Source organism: Erpetoichthys calabaricus, chromosome 4 (assembly GCF_900747795.2).
Source record: "Erpetoichthys calabaricus chromosome 4, fErpCal1.3, whole genome shotgun sequence".
Taxonomy (NCBI): domain Eukaryota; kingdom Metazoa; phylum Chordata; class Cladistia; order Polypteriformes; family Polypteridae; genus Erpetoichthys; species Erpetoichthys calabaricus.
In genome coordinates this window covers 303827806-303842905 of record NC_041397.2, presented here as the reverse complement: position 1 = coordinate 303842905, position 15100 = coordinate 303827806, and the positions used below count along the sequence as shown (strand labels likewise).

At 39.8% G+C, this 15100-nt stretch overlaps 1 protein-coding gene across 1 annotated transcript; it reads left to right on the top strand.

The window, feature by feature from the left end:
• The first annotated feature begins 6018 nt into the window (after nt 1-6018).
• On the top strand, nt 6019-13912 carry LOC127527676 (olfactory receptor 6N1-like). Its single transcript, XM_051927247.1, has 2 exons — nt 6019-6062; nt 12682-13912. The coding sequence occupies exons 1-2, from the start codon at nt 6054-6056 to the stop codon at nt 13672-13674; spliced, it is 1002 nt and encodes a 333-aa protein (XP_051783207.1). The 5' UTR covers nt 6019-6053; the 3' UTR covers nt 13675-13912.
• The last annotated feature ends 1188 nt before the right edge of the window (nt 13913-15100 follow it).

The window sequence follows — 15100 nt, the reverse complement described above, 5'->3', positions numbered from 1 at the left end:
AAAGAAACAAAATGCAAGAATTGTATGCAAGTATGAGAACACAAACAAATTGCAGACACACTGACAGGGTAAGCAGGACCAGTAAGCGCTGATGCCGCACTGTGGCTCTGACTTTTCAGCCAGTCTCCGTGATGGAGAAGCAAGAACGCTCCACTGACCAAGCGACACACAGACAGGTGTGGCAGACAACCAGGGATCCTGCCCCACCGGAACACCTGGAAGAAGAACAGACCGGGAGAGGGGCACTATCTTTCCCTGGGCGTAAGAGGGCAGCCCCCCTGGATTCCATCAGGCCCACGGAGATGGACTAACCACCAGTGGGCGCCTGGACGGTCCTGGAGCCCTGGAGGACAGCACTTCCTCCACACCAGGAAGTGCTGCCGAACCAGGAACTATGTACACCCGGAGTGCTTCCGGGTGCAAGAGCAGCATTTCTGCCACACTAGGAAGTGCTGCCAGAAGATCATCGGGAGCACCTGGAGCACATCCGGATGCATTATAAAAGGGGCCGCCGCACTCCATTCGGGAGCCGGAGTTGGGTGGAAGAGGATGGAGCTTGCGAGTGAGGAGTTGGAGGCGACTGAAGAGAGAATAAGGACTGAGTATAGTGTGGTGATTTGGTCACTCTGTGTTATTGTGTGTGTCATGAAATAAAGGGTGCATGTTTTGAAGCTCTATCCTTAGCATCCTCTTACCAATATACTCAGCATCTCTCCTCTACACATGTCCAAACCAACGCAATCTCGCCTCTCTGACTTTGTCTCCCAACTGTCCAACCTTAGCTGACCCTCTAATGTACGCTTTTCTAATCCTATCCATCTTCATCACACCCAATGCAAATCTTAGCATCTTTAACTCTGCTACCTTCAGTTCTGTTTCCTGCTTTCTGGTCAGTGCCGCCGTCTCCAACCCATATAACATAGCTGGTCTCACTACTGTCCTGTAGACCTTCCCTTTCACTCTTGCTGATACCCATCTGTCACAAATTACTCCTGACACTCTTCTCCACCCATTCCACCCTGCCTCCACTCTCTTTTTCACCTCTCTTCCACAATCCCCATTACTCTGTACTGTTGATCCCAAATATTTAAACTCATCCACCTTCACCAACTCTACTTCTTGCATACTCACCATTCCACTGACCTCCCTCTCATTTACACACATGTATTCTGTCTTGTTCCTACTGACCTTCATTCCTCTCCTCTCTAGAGCATATCTCCACCTCTCCAGGGTCTCCTCAACCTGTTCCCTACTATCGCTGCAGATCACAATGTCATCAGCAAACATCATAGTCCACGGGAACTCCTGTCTAATCTCATGTGTCAACCTGTCCATCACCATTGCAAATAAGAAAGGGCTTAGAGCCAATCCCTGATGTAATCCCCCCCCCCCCCCCACCTTGAATGCATCCGTCACTCCTACCGCAGATCTCACCACTGTCACACTTCCCTCGTACATATCCTGTACAACTCTTACGTACTTCTCTGCCACTCCCTACTTCTTCATACAATACCACAGCTCTTCTCAAGGCACCCTGTCAGATGCTTTCTCCAGGTCCACAAAGACGCAATACAACTCGTTCTGGCCTTCTCTATTCTTCTCCATCAACATCTTCAATGCAAACATCACATCTGTGGTGCTTTTTCTTGGCATGCTCACTAATCATCATCTCACTTCTTAACCTAACTTCCACTACTCTTTCCCATAACTTCATGCTGTGGCTTATCAATTTTATCCCCCTGTAGTTACTGCAGTCCTGCACATCCCCCTTATTCTTAAATATCAGCACCAGTACACTTCTTCTCCACTCCTCAGGCATCCTCTCACTTCCCAAGATTCCACTAAACAATCTGGTTAAAAACTCCATTGCCATCACTCCAAAACACCTCCATGCTTCCACAGGTATGTCATCTGGACCAACGGTCTTTCCATTTTTCATCCTCTTCATAGCTGTCCTTACTTCCTCCTTGCTAATCCATTGCACTTCCTGATTCACTATCCACATCATCCAATCTCATCTCTCTCTCGTTCTCTTCATTCATCAGCCTCTCAAAGTACTCTTTCCATCTGTTCAACACACTCTCCTCATTTGTGAGTACGTTTCCATCTTTATCCTTTATTACCCTAACCTGCTGCACATCTTTCCCAGCTGGTACCTTTGTCTAGCCAATCGGTACAGGTCCTTTTCTCCCTCCTTAGTATCCAACCTCTCATACAACTCATCATACGCCTTTTCTTTAGACTTCACCACCTCTCTCGTCACCTTGCGCCTTATCTCCTTGTACTCTTGTCTACTTTCTGCATCTCTCTGACTATCCCACTTCTTTTTTGCCATCCTCTACCTCTGTATACTCTCCAGTACTTCCTCATTCAACAACCAGGTTTCCTTTTCCTCCTTTCTCTGTCCAGATGTTACGCCAAGCACCCTTCTTGCTGTCACCCTTACCACATCTGCTGTAGTTTCCTTAACTGTCTGGTAATTCTTCACTGCCACCCAGTGCCTCTCTCACTTTTTACCTAAAATCAACCTTGCAGTCTTCCTTTTTCAACTTCCACCATTTGATCCTTGGCTCTCCCCTCACTCTCTTCCTCTTCTTGATCTCCAACATCATCCTACAGACCACCATCCTATGCTGCTTAACTACACTTTCCCCTGCCACCACTTTGCAGTCTTCAATCTCCTTCAGATTGACTCTTCTGCAAAGGATGTAATCTATCTGTGTGCATCTTCCTCCACTATTGTACGTAACCCTATGTTCCTCCATCTTCTTAAAATATGTATTCACCACAGCCATGTCCATCCTTTTGGCAAAATCCACTATCATCTGACCTTCTTCATTACTCTCCTTGACACCATACCTACCCATTACCTCCTCGTCCCCTGTGTTCCCTTCACCAACATGTTCATTGAAATCCGCTCCAATCACCACTTTCTGTCCCTTGGGTACACTGTTCATCACCTCATCCAACTCACTCCAAAAATCTTCTTTCTCACCCATTGCACACCCAACTTGCAGGGCATATGCACTAACAACATTCATCATCACACCTCCAATTTCCAGCTTCCGAATCATTACTCTGTTTGACATTCATTTCACCTACAAAGCACTCTTGAGCATACTGTTGCTTCAGAATAACTCCTACCCCATTTCCCCTTCCATCCACACCATGATAGAACAATTGGAATCCACCCCTGATCCACCTGGCCGCACTCCCCTTCCATTTAGTCTCTTGCACACACAATATATCAACCTTCTTTCTCTCCATCATATCTGCTAACTCTCTCCCCTTACCAGTCATACTGCCAACATTCAAAGTACCTACCCTCAGTTCCACTGTCTCCTCCCGCCTCTGGACACGTCTCTCACCATCTTCTTCTTCTTCGGCCAACAGTAGCCCAATTTCTGCTGGCACCCTGTTGGCTAACAGTACTGGCGGCGGTCATTGTTAACCCGGGGCTCGACCGATCCAGTATGGAAATTTGTATTGTTATCCGCATTTTTTGATTTGGCAAAATTTTACATCGGATGCCCTCCCCATTTATCCGGGCTTGGGAGAAACACACTGGTTTGTGCATCCTCCGTGGCTGGGTTCAGAAAAGCATTGGTACAAAAAAAAAAAAGTCTGCAACAGTGGTGCATTTTGCACCCTGTCAGCACACCTGCACATACTGCATTATCATCCATTCATCCATTATCCAACCCGCTGAATCCGAACACAGGGTCATGGGGGTCTGCTGGAGCCAATCCCAGCCAACACAGGGCACAAGGCAGGAACTAATCCCGGGCAGGGTGCCAACCCACCGCAGGACACACACAAACACACCCATAAACCAAGCACACACTAGGGCCAATTTAGAATTGCCAATCCACCTAACCTGCATGTCTTTGGACTGTGGGAGGAAACCGGAGCACCCAGAGGAAACCCACGCAGACACGGGGAGAACATGCAAACTCCACGCAGTGAGGACCGGGGAAGCAAACCCAGGTCCCTAGGTCTCCCAACTGCGAGGCAGCAGCGCTACCCACTGCGCCACCGTGCCGCCTACTGCATTATCAGTCAAAGAGTTTTTGACCAAAAACAATGTGGTTGTTACTTCACACCTTCTGTATTCGCCAGATCTCACTCCCTGTGACTTTTTTTGTTTTTTGTTCCCAGCATTAAAATTAAGACCGAAGGGAAGATGATTTACTACAGTGTAACAAAAGAGGAGTACAGGAAATGTTTCCAGGAATGAAAGAAGTGCTGGGACAAGTGTATTGAATCTCAAGGCAGTATTTTGAAGGTGACTAAAAGGGAATTGCTGTAAATTATATAATACAGTTTTAATTTATCAAACATATACCCACTGTTGAAGTTAGTGAATCCCCCCCCTCCCAACCTAAACCCCAAACCCACCCCCCCTCCCCCTCCTTCTGTGGAGTACTAAGAAAGCTGTGCAGACATTACTCATAAGTGGTGTTTAAGTGTATAGGGTCCGTGTGTGATAGTGGGTGGTAAACTTAGGGAGTGACAGTAGGCAAATACATAATGAACTTGGAGAGACCCACTCATCACACAATAACAAAGGGGTCTTTCATGTAAAAAGAAAAAATGTAATCGGTCTCTTTTTCTCAGTGTGAAACATTATTTGCAATTGCAGTGTGGCTGTTTAATAAAAAGGTCAAGGCATTAAATTTGCCCAATCTACTATATAATAAAACATTAAGGTCATTGAGTTCAGTCCCCCTGAGCAATCTGATTGGACAGTTTGGCTTTGGTGTGATTGGTCAGTTTGGCTTTGGTGATTCAATGAAAAAGGAAATGCAAATATAAGGATCACTAGGAGGAATAAAGGCATATGATTCACGCTGATAAGGGTCTCATTCAAAGATGGCAAGTATTAAACTGGACAAGAGGTTAGGAAGGCTTCTGAATAATAATGGGAGAGTCGGAGAAGCAGGCTTTATGGGAACAGTGAAGAGAGGAGTGTTGATAAAGAAACGTTCAAACACACGCAAAGACAGAGGAAAGCTGCTGAAGGTACACGTAGGGAAGACATAGCAAATATTCTTAAATATTACCAGTCTTTGACAGATACCGAGGCTAATAAGCAATTAAATTCCATAAACATACTTACTGTCACTGTAATCGAAAATCTTGGCAATTTCTAGGTCTGAACCAGTCCTCTTCTTTCTGGAGTTTGCATTTCTAATATATTGTCTCATATTGACAATATTAGTCTGTAAATGTCAGCAAAGTCTATGAGTAACATAATGAAGTAATAGCAAACAAAATCACCAAAATGTTTATGCCCAATTCATTTAGTAATCCAAATGACAAAGTGACAAATGTTCTAAAGCTGTAAAACTGAACATTTATAAAGCAATTCCTAACTACCTCTCAGGTTTTAACTTTATGAAGCAGTCAACGCTGAAAGAAATATCAGGATGAAGTACTCAGAGAAGCGTATGGATGAAAGGACACTTACAGTCTGAAAAGGAGAATGGAAGTAAGTTCAGCTTATACGAGTTTATTTTTTAATGGCTAGCTATGTGCTGAATGTGCATTGTGTAAGTCTGAGAGATTAAAACGTCACAGAAAATGAAGGACTGTAAAAGTATGTCTATTTTCAACATTTTAAGAACAAAAGTATGTTATGAACATTTTGACTAGACAGTGTGAAATGTAGACCTGTCTAAATAAGTACAAATATGCATGAAATTCTGGATGACATCAAAAATAAAAGGAGATCAATTTAGTTGGCTTTTTATATTTCATTGACCATTCTATGCCCTTGCTTTATTTATCAATTTAAAAATATAAAAATCTTTTTGGTAGACAATAAATGTTTTGTTAACACTTCTGATAAAGCTTTTGGTGTATTAGACATCAGTCCCCTACAAAGTGTTAATTAATGTCTAGAAACAAAACAGCAGCCTGTTCTGTGTGATTGACATTTACTGTTTACCATTGAGACTTCTGTGAAAGCTTAAAAGTCTGACGCCATTGCAAGAATATTACGATCCCGGTCTGACGATCATCATGTCCTTAGGAACAAGTGGAGAACTAAAATGAATCAGGTATGTGGAGGTGCTTGGCATCTCATATATAATTCAAATTATTCTTTAGATATTACTTGTATATAAAGTGTATTTCATGCACTGCAAAAAAATGCATGTACAAAAATTAAAGAGAAAAAAAAACAACACAAACAGGAGCTGAGTACCTTTTATTTAGCAAAAAAAAATCTGCCAAAGAGTAAACAAAATGTACTTGACAGGATTTCTTAAAATAAGCACAATAATTTAAAACACGGATTTCTTCATTAGTCAATAAATCTTACTGTAAGGAACATAAGATTTAATGGCTTGACATAAACACCTTTCACTTGGCACAGCATTTCATTTTTTTTCAGTGTAACGTATTTTACTGATTGCTTATATTTGGATAAAAGACAACCTCATAGACATTTATTAACTGCCAAAAACAACAGGATACACAAACAAAATAACGAGTAGATGCTGTATGTAGGAGAAATGTTTAATTTGTAATATTTTGTGCATTCTGCTAAAACATTAATTTGTCAATAATATATATTCTGTATATATATATATATATATATATATATATATATATATATATATATATATATATATATATATATATATATATTCACGGCATTCGAAGTCTGAATCATAATCTGATTGTATGGGTGGTTACCTACCAGGTAACACTTGTGGTTGGTCAGCAAGTCGGCTAACATCCGTCACAATGCCCTCAGTTGTGAGAAGCAGATCATAGAATGGTTGAAATAGTTTACTGTCAAATAATGCAAAGAGTACGCAACACGTGTTTCGCCCTAATTCTGGGCTGATCAGGCGTACACACTCTACTGCACTCCTTCTCGGGAATCGAACCTCGGACGTTTGACAGCATTATCTGACAGTAAACTATTTCAACCATATATATTATATATATATGGGTTGCATGGAGGTACAGTAGTAGCACTGCTGCCTCACAGTAAGGAGACTAGGGTTCACATCCCATGTCCTCCTCACATGGAGTCTGTATGTTCTCCCCGTGTCTGTTTGGGTTTCCTCCGGCGTCTCTGATTTCATCCCACAGACCAAAGACATGTGAGTTCGATGGACTAGTGATACTAAATTGGCCCTGGGTTGTGGTTGGTGTGTGTGTTTGGATGTGTGTGTTTGCCCTACGATGGACTGGTATCCTGTCCAAGGTTTCTTCCTGCCTTGTGGCCTATGCTAGCTGAGCTATTTTAAAAATGACAATATATAGATACAAATATTCCTACAAATCGCATTTTCTACTGCATTTAAACTGATAGTTTAAATCAGGACAAAAATAAATCTGTATGTCATTTATTGAGACAAACCATTGATAGTTTACACCTTTAAATGTACAAATGATTTATTAACAAGAATCGTCAAAATCACATATACATCCTAATGTTGTCCATCCCTTGGGCTCACTGCTTCTTGGATAGTATTGGGCTCTTTGTAACTCTGAGCTCTAGTAGTGTTTTGGAACACAGAAGGATTGGTGGGAGCTAAAACTGCAGTGAGGTATTTTTATTAACATTAGTAAATCAGAAACACGTGTGTCAGTAAAATTCTGAATAAGTCGCTTCATAATGAGTTAGTCTGCTATTTAACTCCAATTCAATTCATACTTCTGAATTTCTTGCACGTGATGATTGTTTTGAGACTAACAAGATGGATTAGCATGCCTGCTTATTTCTGAGAATTTTTTTGCTGCTAATTATACATAAGCATGCTGTTTCTAGAAAAAAAACTGTACTTTATTCTGTACAGCATGTTAATATATTTATCTTCTAAATATTGTGACCACCAGGAGGCTGGTGTAGTAGCCCAAACCCAAAACACAACTTCACAGACTGAAGTCCCATTATAATAAAAAGGTTTATTCTTATGAAATACCTTGTACAAAGGCTTCCAAAGCGACATAAACCAAATATAAGACAGTCAGTCTTTAACACTGACACGCCATCACATATTACAAATGTGCAGTCTTCAGATGACTGGCCAAAGTCAATGTTCTGTCTGCATTCTTCAAGGCAATAAGTCCTGAAATTGGAACTGTTCTGCTGATAGAGGATGATTGTCTCAACTTGAAGCTAGTTTACTTTATGTGGTTTTTTTTTGGGGGGTGGATTTATTAATTTCTTCCATCTAACAAAAGCATTAAAATCAGTTCTGTATTAAATTAATGATAAATCTTACCCCTTAAAGAGCATATGTAAAAAAATAAAAGGTACATTATTTTATGTGAAATTTAGAAATATATAAACACTTGAAATGACAAAACATACCTAAAACTAGAAAGCACATTTATTTATTAATGGCACAAACATAAAGAAAAATGAACAATCAGTCAATGGCCTCAATTTGTCTGTATACAACCCTGTTAGAGACACACACCATGACAAGGTGATTTGTGGAGGAGACAAAATTAAAATAAAAGATCAAGTATGGAAACAAAAGACACAAAAGGGAAATTTAGCTTTTACAGAAGTTCAAGACATAGTATAACAAACATTCTCTGACTTGGCTAAAGATAAAAAAATCAGTCCCAGTCCCAGTGAGGCATTATGCAGGCATATTGGCGTATTGCTGTTAGTATAAAGGAGTCTCTGTCACATTTCTTGCTGAATGATCTGTTGGTTGAAAGTCCTCAGTGTTGGTGTGTCAGAGAGAGAATGTGCAGCATTATTCATAATGGCACTCAGTTTTGTCTTCATTCTCTCCTCAATGCCAAGGGGCGTCCCATAACTGAGCCTGCCTTTTTAGCTGGTTTGTTAACTTGGTGGACCTCTCTTGAAGTGATGTTACTGGCCCAGCATAACACAACATTTAAAATCACACTGGCCATCATAGAATTGTAGAAGATGTGAAGGATGTCACATTAAATGAACACAGTGATCTAAAAAATAAATCTTCTATAGTTCCCCTGTGTTATGAGACCAATCCATTGATGTGGAATGCCCAAGTACTTGTAGCAGTGCAACACCTCGAAATTCACTCCCTAAATAGTGACCAGAACAATACAAAAAATAGCCAGCAGTTATAATTAATATAATTGTTTATAGTTAATAAACAGTAAATGCCACACTGATAGTGTTAACAAGATGCTTGGAAATACATCTAACAAATCTAACAAACTTCAGACACAATTAGCATCAAAATAAACTCAATTATAAGATACTAGTCGTGTAAGCCCGTGCTGTAAAAAGCTCGGGCTCCTAGAAACAATGAATTCTGGCACTTCAATCAGTCAATCGCATTGGTTGTGTATTAGCGGGTAAGCGAGTTTCTCTTTCCTTGGCAGTTTCGTTTTGACAACGTGCTTGCCTCTGTTGTCTATCAGCGACTAAGTGAGTTTCTCTCTCCTCAGAGGTTTCATTTTGCCGATGTGCTTGCCTCGTTGTGTATTAGCGGCTAAGCGAGTTTCTCTTTTCTCTGGGGTTTCACTTTGGTGACAGAGTCGCTTTCTTTGAGCTTCATGCAGTAGCATCGCACTTCTGGCAGGACAGACAGACACACACACTTCCATGCATAGACGTTTATATATAAGATAATTGCAAAGCAGGCTGCATTATTAAAGTAGCATGAGATAAATCGATAAATTCAAAGACCACCGATGTATATTACAGTAAAATTATAAATAAATAAAAAGAGTGCTCTGTTAGATTTCTTCAGTCTGCCATGCTGCATTAACAAGAGTGTGTGGGACTCCACCTGTAGGTGTAAATAAAGGACACCCATGTTTGAATATCATTTAAAACGATTGCAGAGGACTCTACTTTATTTACTAACAACTCGACTTACAAAAGGGTCAACTTAATCAAGTAAACATTTAAGTAAACATTAGTTTGTGGGACTGTTTGGGAACGAGCGTAACAAGACAAGGTTACAAAATTGATCATCGCAAATGAAGAGCTCAGAACTAAATACAAGTTTGTTACACTTCCTTGGTTACAAGAACCTATCGGGTCCCATGGATTCCATCTGGATTTAAATGATAAGACTATATTTGCACTCACTATTCTAGAAGAAAGAAACCTTCACTCTTTGTTTATGTGAGAGTCGTCAGGCCTTTAAAAAAATACCAGAAGATCTATCTACTTGCCCTAGATGAATGCTTAATTTTGAGGATGCTACAGGTGGTCTTTCCAGTTCAGTATATACCAGCCGATTAGATGTCCTGCACATGTATACCTCCATTGAAAGAGCATTATTACACTTTCATCCCTTTAATTACAAACCTTGTCCCACATCTATAAAAGAATGAGATTGTGTATAAACCTACAAGATGTGCCTTGAGAAGTACACTAAATAACGTGATCAACAGCTGATAATATCAAGGCTTACTCAAGCAGATTTAGAATGCTTTACAAAGATTTACATTGTGTACAAATTCCCTACCTAAAGCTTGATAAAATCTCATATTTTCATTTACATTACTGAGCACATGTGTAAATGTATATATATATATTTTTTCTATCCATGTACCTATTTTCCAAAATCACTTAACACTTTAAACGCGAGGTACAAATTAAGCCTGTCAAAACACGATATGCTAGAGAACTCTTATTTCAGTATACAGCCACTATAGAATCTGCCAGGTTGCTGGTGAGTGTTGCTGCCACGTCTCAGTTACCTAATGTAGTGCTGCCATCTAGGGGAAAGCCATAGTTTTTTTTTTTTTTATTTTGGTGGCAACAGATAGTGCTATAAATAGACAGTTCATAGTTATGTCGTCAGGAAAAAGGTATAAAACTAATATTTTGAAAAAATTATATTTGCTCTCAGCTGAATATTTTTATGATGACTGTGACTGAGATAGTGACAATCAATTGGATGATGTGGAAACTGTAGGCTCTGGAACTGATGTGGATTGCTAACTCGTAGGTGTTTCTTCATCACAAGTCGTCCAACTTGTCATGACTGACAGGACAGCACTACATGGACATTCTGCTGCACACTGAGCGCAAACCGTCATCAGCTACCAAATTGTCTGCAACAGGCGTGAACAGTGCAAGGAAATATTATATTTTTGGCACATCTTTTTGTAAGCCTGCACTCTGCGTGGTGCTTCTAGGACTCTAATTCATAGGGAGACTTTTAGTTGTGTTGCTGGAGAAAATAAAGTTTCTTTACATTTTTAATATAATTACTGGTGATAATAAAACCTTTATTTTCTGATACATTTCTTTTCATTTTTATGAGTTTTGATTGAGTTTGTTATTTATCATATAAGCATAGACCAAAACTGTTGTGTCCTGGTAATCAATGGTCCAGCAGTCAACGCGTTAATAAAATTTGATACAGTTGAAGTCAGGAGCTTGTCCCATCAATACTGGATACAATACAGGAATAAATCCCAGACAGAGTGCTAGTAGGATAGTGTAATTTCTCTTTAGATATTAATTCATTTTTTTAAGTTATCCTTTTGATATTTCATCCAAAATACCAGTTCATTGAGATGGTGCTACATTCATATATTCATATTCCCATTTCACAGTTCAACTCCTTCCTTTTTCCAATATACGCCACTTCTTACATTTATCTTAAGGTTTGGCAATTTGTGTGCACATACTTTTCATCTTTTGAAGAATATATATAACTAGCCATGTGCGCCCAACTACGTTGCGCGTGTTAAAGTTATCTGTGAAGGGCTCCCTGTTTAAACGCGGCTGCCAGTCGTGAACTGGGCCCTTCGTCGCACAGCATTATGATTTTTTATAAGGGAAACAAAATTACAAAAGAAAACCCTTGGACATTGATTTGATAGGAACGGACTACTCGGAATCACTGTCCGAATAGTTATTATGTGGTGGTGTAGGAGCATTTCTGCTTCTCTCCGTTCAGTCTGTCTCGTTTTCATGACGCTGTCATTTCCTCTCACAATCTCTTCTCAACCTTTCTCCAATATCGCAGGTTGCTTTGTGGCAATCCAAAGAGTAAGGCAATATACACGGAGCAATGGTTATAAAAGGGGGACACATAGGTATCCAGGCTCTTTAAAGCATAAATAGGAATCACTTCACTGACATGTGAGCAAGCCAGGGTATAACTGTGAGATGCGCAGCACTCGCCAGCTACAACGTAACAATAATAATTTCCGGAACGTGCTGTTACGTTGTCATTCATTTTACCCACTGTCTTTCTTTCATTCATATGTTACGTAGGCACGTACCTTTTATCTTCGGCAATCTCATTCTCTAACCAGGCCTCAGGAGCTAACCAGCGTAACACTGTCCACCACCCCTTTCGTTATTCCGGCACATTGTTGACATCTGTGAGTAACAACAACGTACTAAACTTGAAGGTGGTCTACACATGCGTGGAATTCGCAGACAAACAAAGATCAAGATCCAAATGAAGATTATATATAAAGATTAGTTAATTTAAAGCACAACACTTTGTTTAGTTTGAATGTCTGTGTTTTGAGGTGTGACTGGAGTACTACAGTCTTCAATAGTATAAGCCTGGAGGAAATTCTTAATGCAATGCCTATGTTTTAGCTGTCTCTCTACTGCCATCTAGTGCTTCTTCTTCTAATTCATTCACGGACAAACAAAGATCAAGATCCAAATGAAGATTATATATAGAGATATATGTTATTTTCATTCTTCTTTCTTTCTTCTCTTTTCAGCATGATCTGAGAGACAGGAAAATGAACGATTCCAAAGTTCCATCCTTCACAGAGTTTGAACTGGTGGGTTTCCCTGGTCTTTTGGACTACAGGATGTTTCTGTTTTTTGGATTCCTTATCCTACTGCTAATCACTGTGACTGCCAATCTCCTTATCCTCTTTCTGGTTTCACTGGACCACCGGCTACACACACCAATGTACTTTTTTCTTTGGAATTTATCCCTCTTGGACTTACTGATGACAACTGCAATTTTACCAAAACTGCTAGCAGTTCTTTCTGGATATGACAGTACAATTACTATGACTGCCTGCTTTGGGCAAATGTATTTTATCATCTCTGTTGGAACCACAGAAAATTGTTTGGTGGCAGCGATGGCGTATGATCGTTACATTGCTGTGGTGAAACCTCTACATTATAACGTGATCATAAATGTCAAAATGTGCTTCATAATATTGGCCACCTCTTGGATTCTTGGGTTGGTAATTCCAGCAACCTCCATAATATTAGCTTCAAATCTGCCCTACTGTGCTTCTAATAAAATCATGCACTGTTTTTGCGACTATCCAGCTGTAATTTCCCTGGCTTGTACTGATATTACTGATCATGCAACTGGAGCCTTTGGACTAGGCTTGCTCGGTAACTATTTGCCCATGCTGTATGTTCTCTGGACGTATGTCAGAATTGTGCTTTCAGTTTTAAAGGTAAAAACAACAGGAAGTCGAGCAAAAGCTTTCTCGATGTGCTCTTCACATGTGACTGTGGTGCTACTGTACTATGTTTCTGCTTCTGTAGTATACGCAGGGTTAAAAATGAACAGCCTTTCATATGATGGACGCATTTTTGTTGGGGGATTGAATTATTTTTTAATTCCAATGGTTAACCCAATGATTTACAGTTTAAGAAATAAAAAGATGAAGGAAGCAGCTAGAAAATATTTTAACTTTGTCATCAGTTTTCCTACAAACAGAAAAACATCTGTCGGTAATTCATAACAGGATTATGTTAATATATAACCTTGAAAAGTACACTAATCCTTTAATATTGTCCATGTCCAAACTCAAATGGTTTCCTCTGAATAAACATGGACCGCCATTGCCATTAATTGACAGTTGAAATATTCTAATTTGTATTATTTTTATTTGTATTTATTTTCAATTTGTATCTGTATGTGTAAATATAACTAAAACAACAGAATGCTTTTGGATATACTATAGCTGAATAAGTTAAAAAACAAAAATAGCCTGGCTTTGTGTTAACTTATGAAATATCAGTTCAAATAAATAATTGGTGATTTTGTAAATTAAATTGCCATTTCCTATTTATTTATATTAAAAAGCTTTCCAAGTAATGCAGTTGAAATGTCAACCTGGCTGCCCTTGGTGTGGACTTCTCCCTGTGTTTACATCAGGTTCCCCACAGTACTCCAAGTTTCCTCTGTATAAGCGTGCCCATTTATGGGCTGGCACCGAGGTTATGGTTGGTTCATGTGTTAAGTTTAGTCTTGCTGGCATAAAATACCTGTGCACCTGGTGGAAAATTCACCTTTAAAAAAGTCAATGGTGCTAAATTAAAAGTATCTTGAGGTACAAGTCATCTAATGAACAGCTCAATTTACCTGTAAATTTTCATTCCTCTCCTTACATATGGACTGCAAAAATGAGATCATAATTACAAACAGCAGAAGTTAGGTTTCTGGTCTAGGTTTCTGGCTTATTCTCCACGACAGGGTGAAGTGCTCAAAAGTATGGAAACATCTCTATGGATCAAAAAGAACCATTTGAGGTGGTTTGGGCATGTGGTTAGCATGTCCCTCATGGAGTGGTGTATCATGCATGACCCCCAGGGTAACAAATCCCAAAGACACTGGACAGATTATACCTCTCAACTTGCCCTGAAATGTTTGGAAAGTCCCCAGGAGGAGTTAAGGATAGGATGACTATCACCAGTGAAAATAGTGAAAATAAATGAATGAGTCTGCTCTGAAGATCTTTTACTTCCAAATATGTTGACAGTTCTTTCTGCTACATTGGAACATTAGACCAATCGAGACGAGAACAGGCCATTCAGCCCAACAAAGCTCGCCATTCCTATCCACTTAATTCATCTACAATTACATCAAGTTTTGAAAGTCCCTAAAGTCCTACTGTCTACAACACTACTTGGTAACTTGTTCCATGTACAGTATCTGTGTTTCTCTGTATTAAGAAAAACTTCCTAATGCTTGTGCGAAATTTTCCCTTAACAAGTTTCCAACTGTGTCCCTGTGTTCTTGTTGAACTCATCTTATAAATAAACGTATATGCGTAGAAGTGTGTGTGTCTGTCCGGCCCGGAAGTGAGAGGTGGAAGCGGGGTAAGGGCTCCACCTCTGAGGAAACAGAAAACTCACTTAGCCACTAATAACACAAGTGAGGCCAGC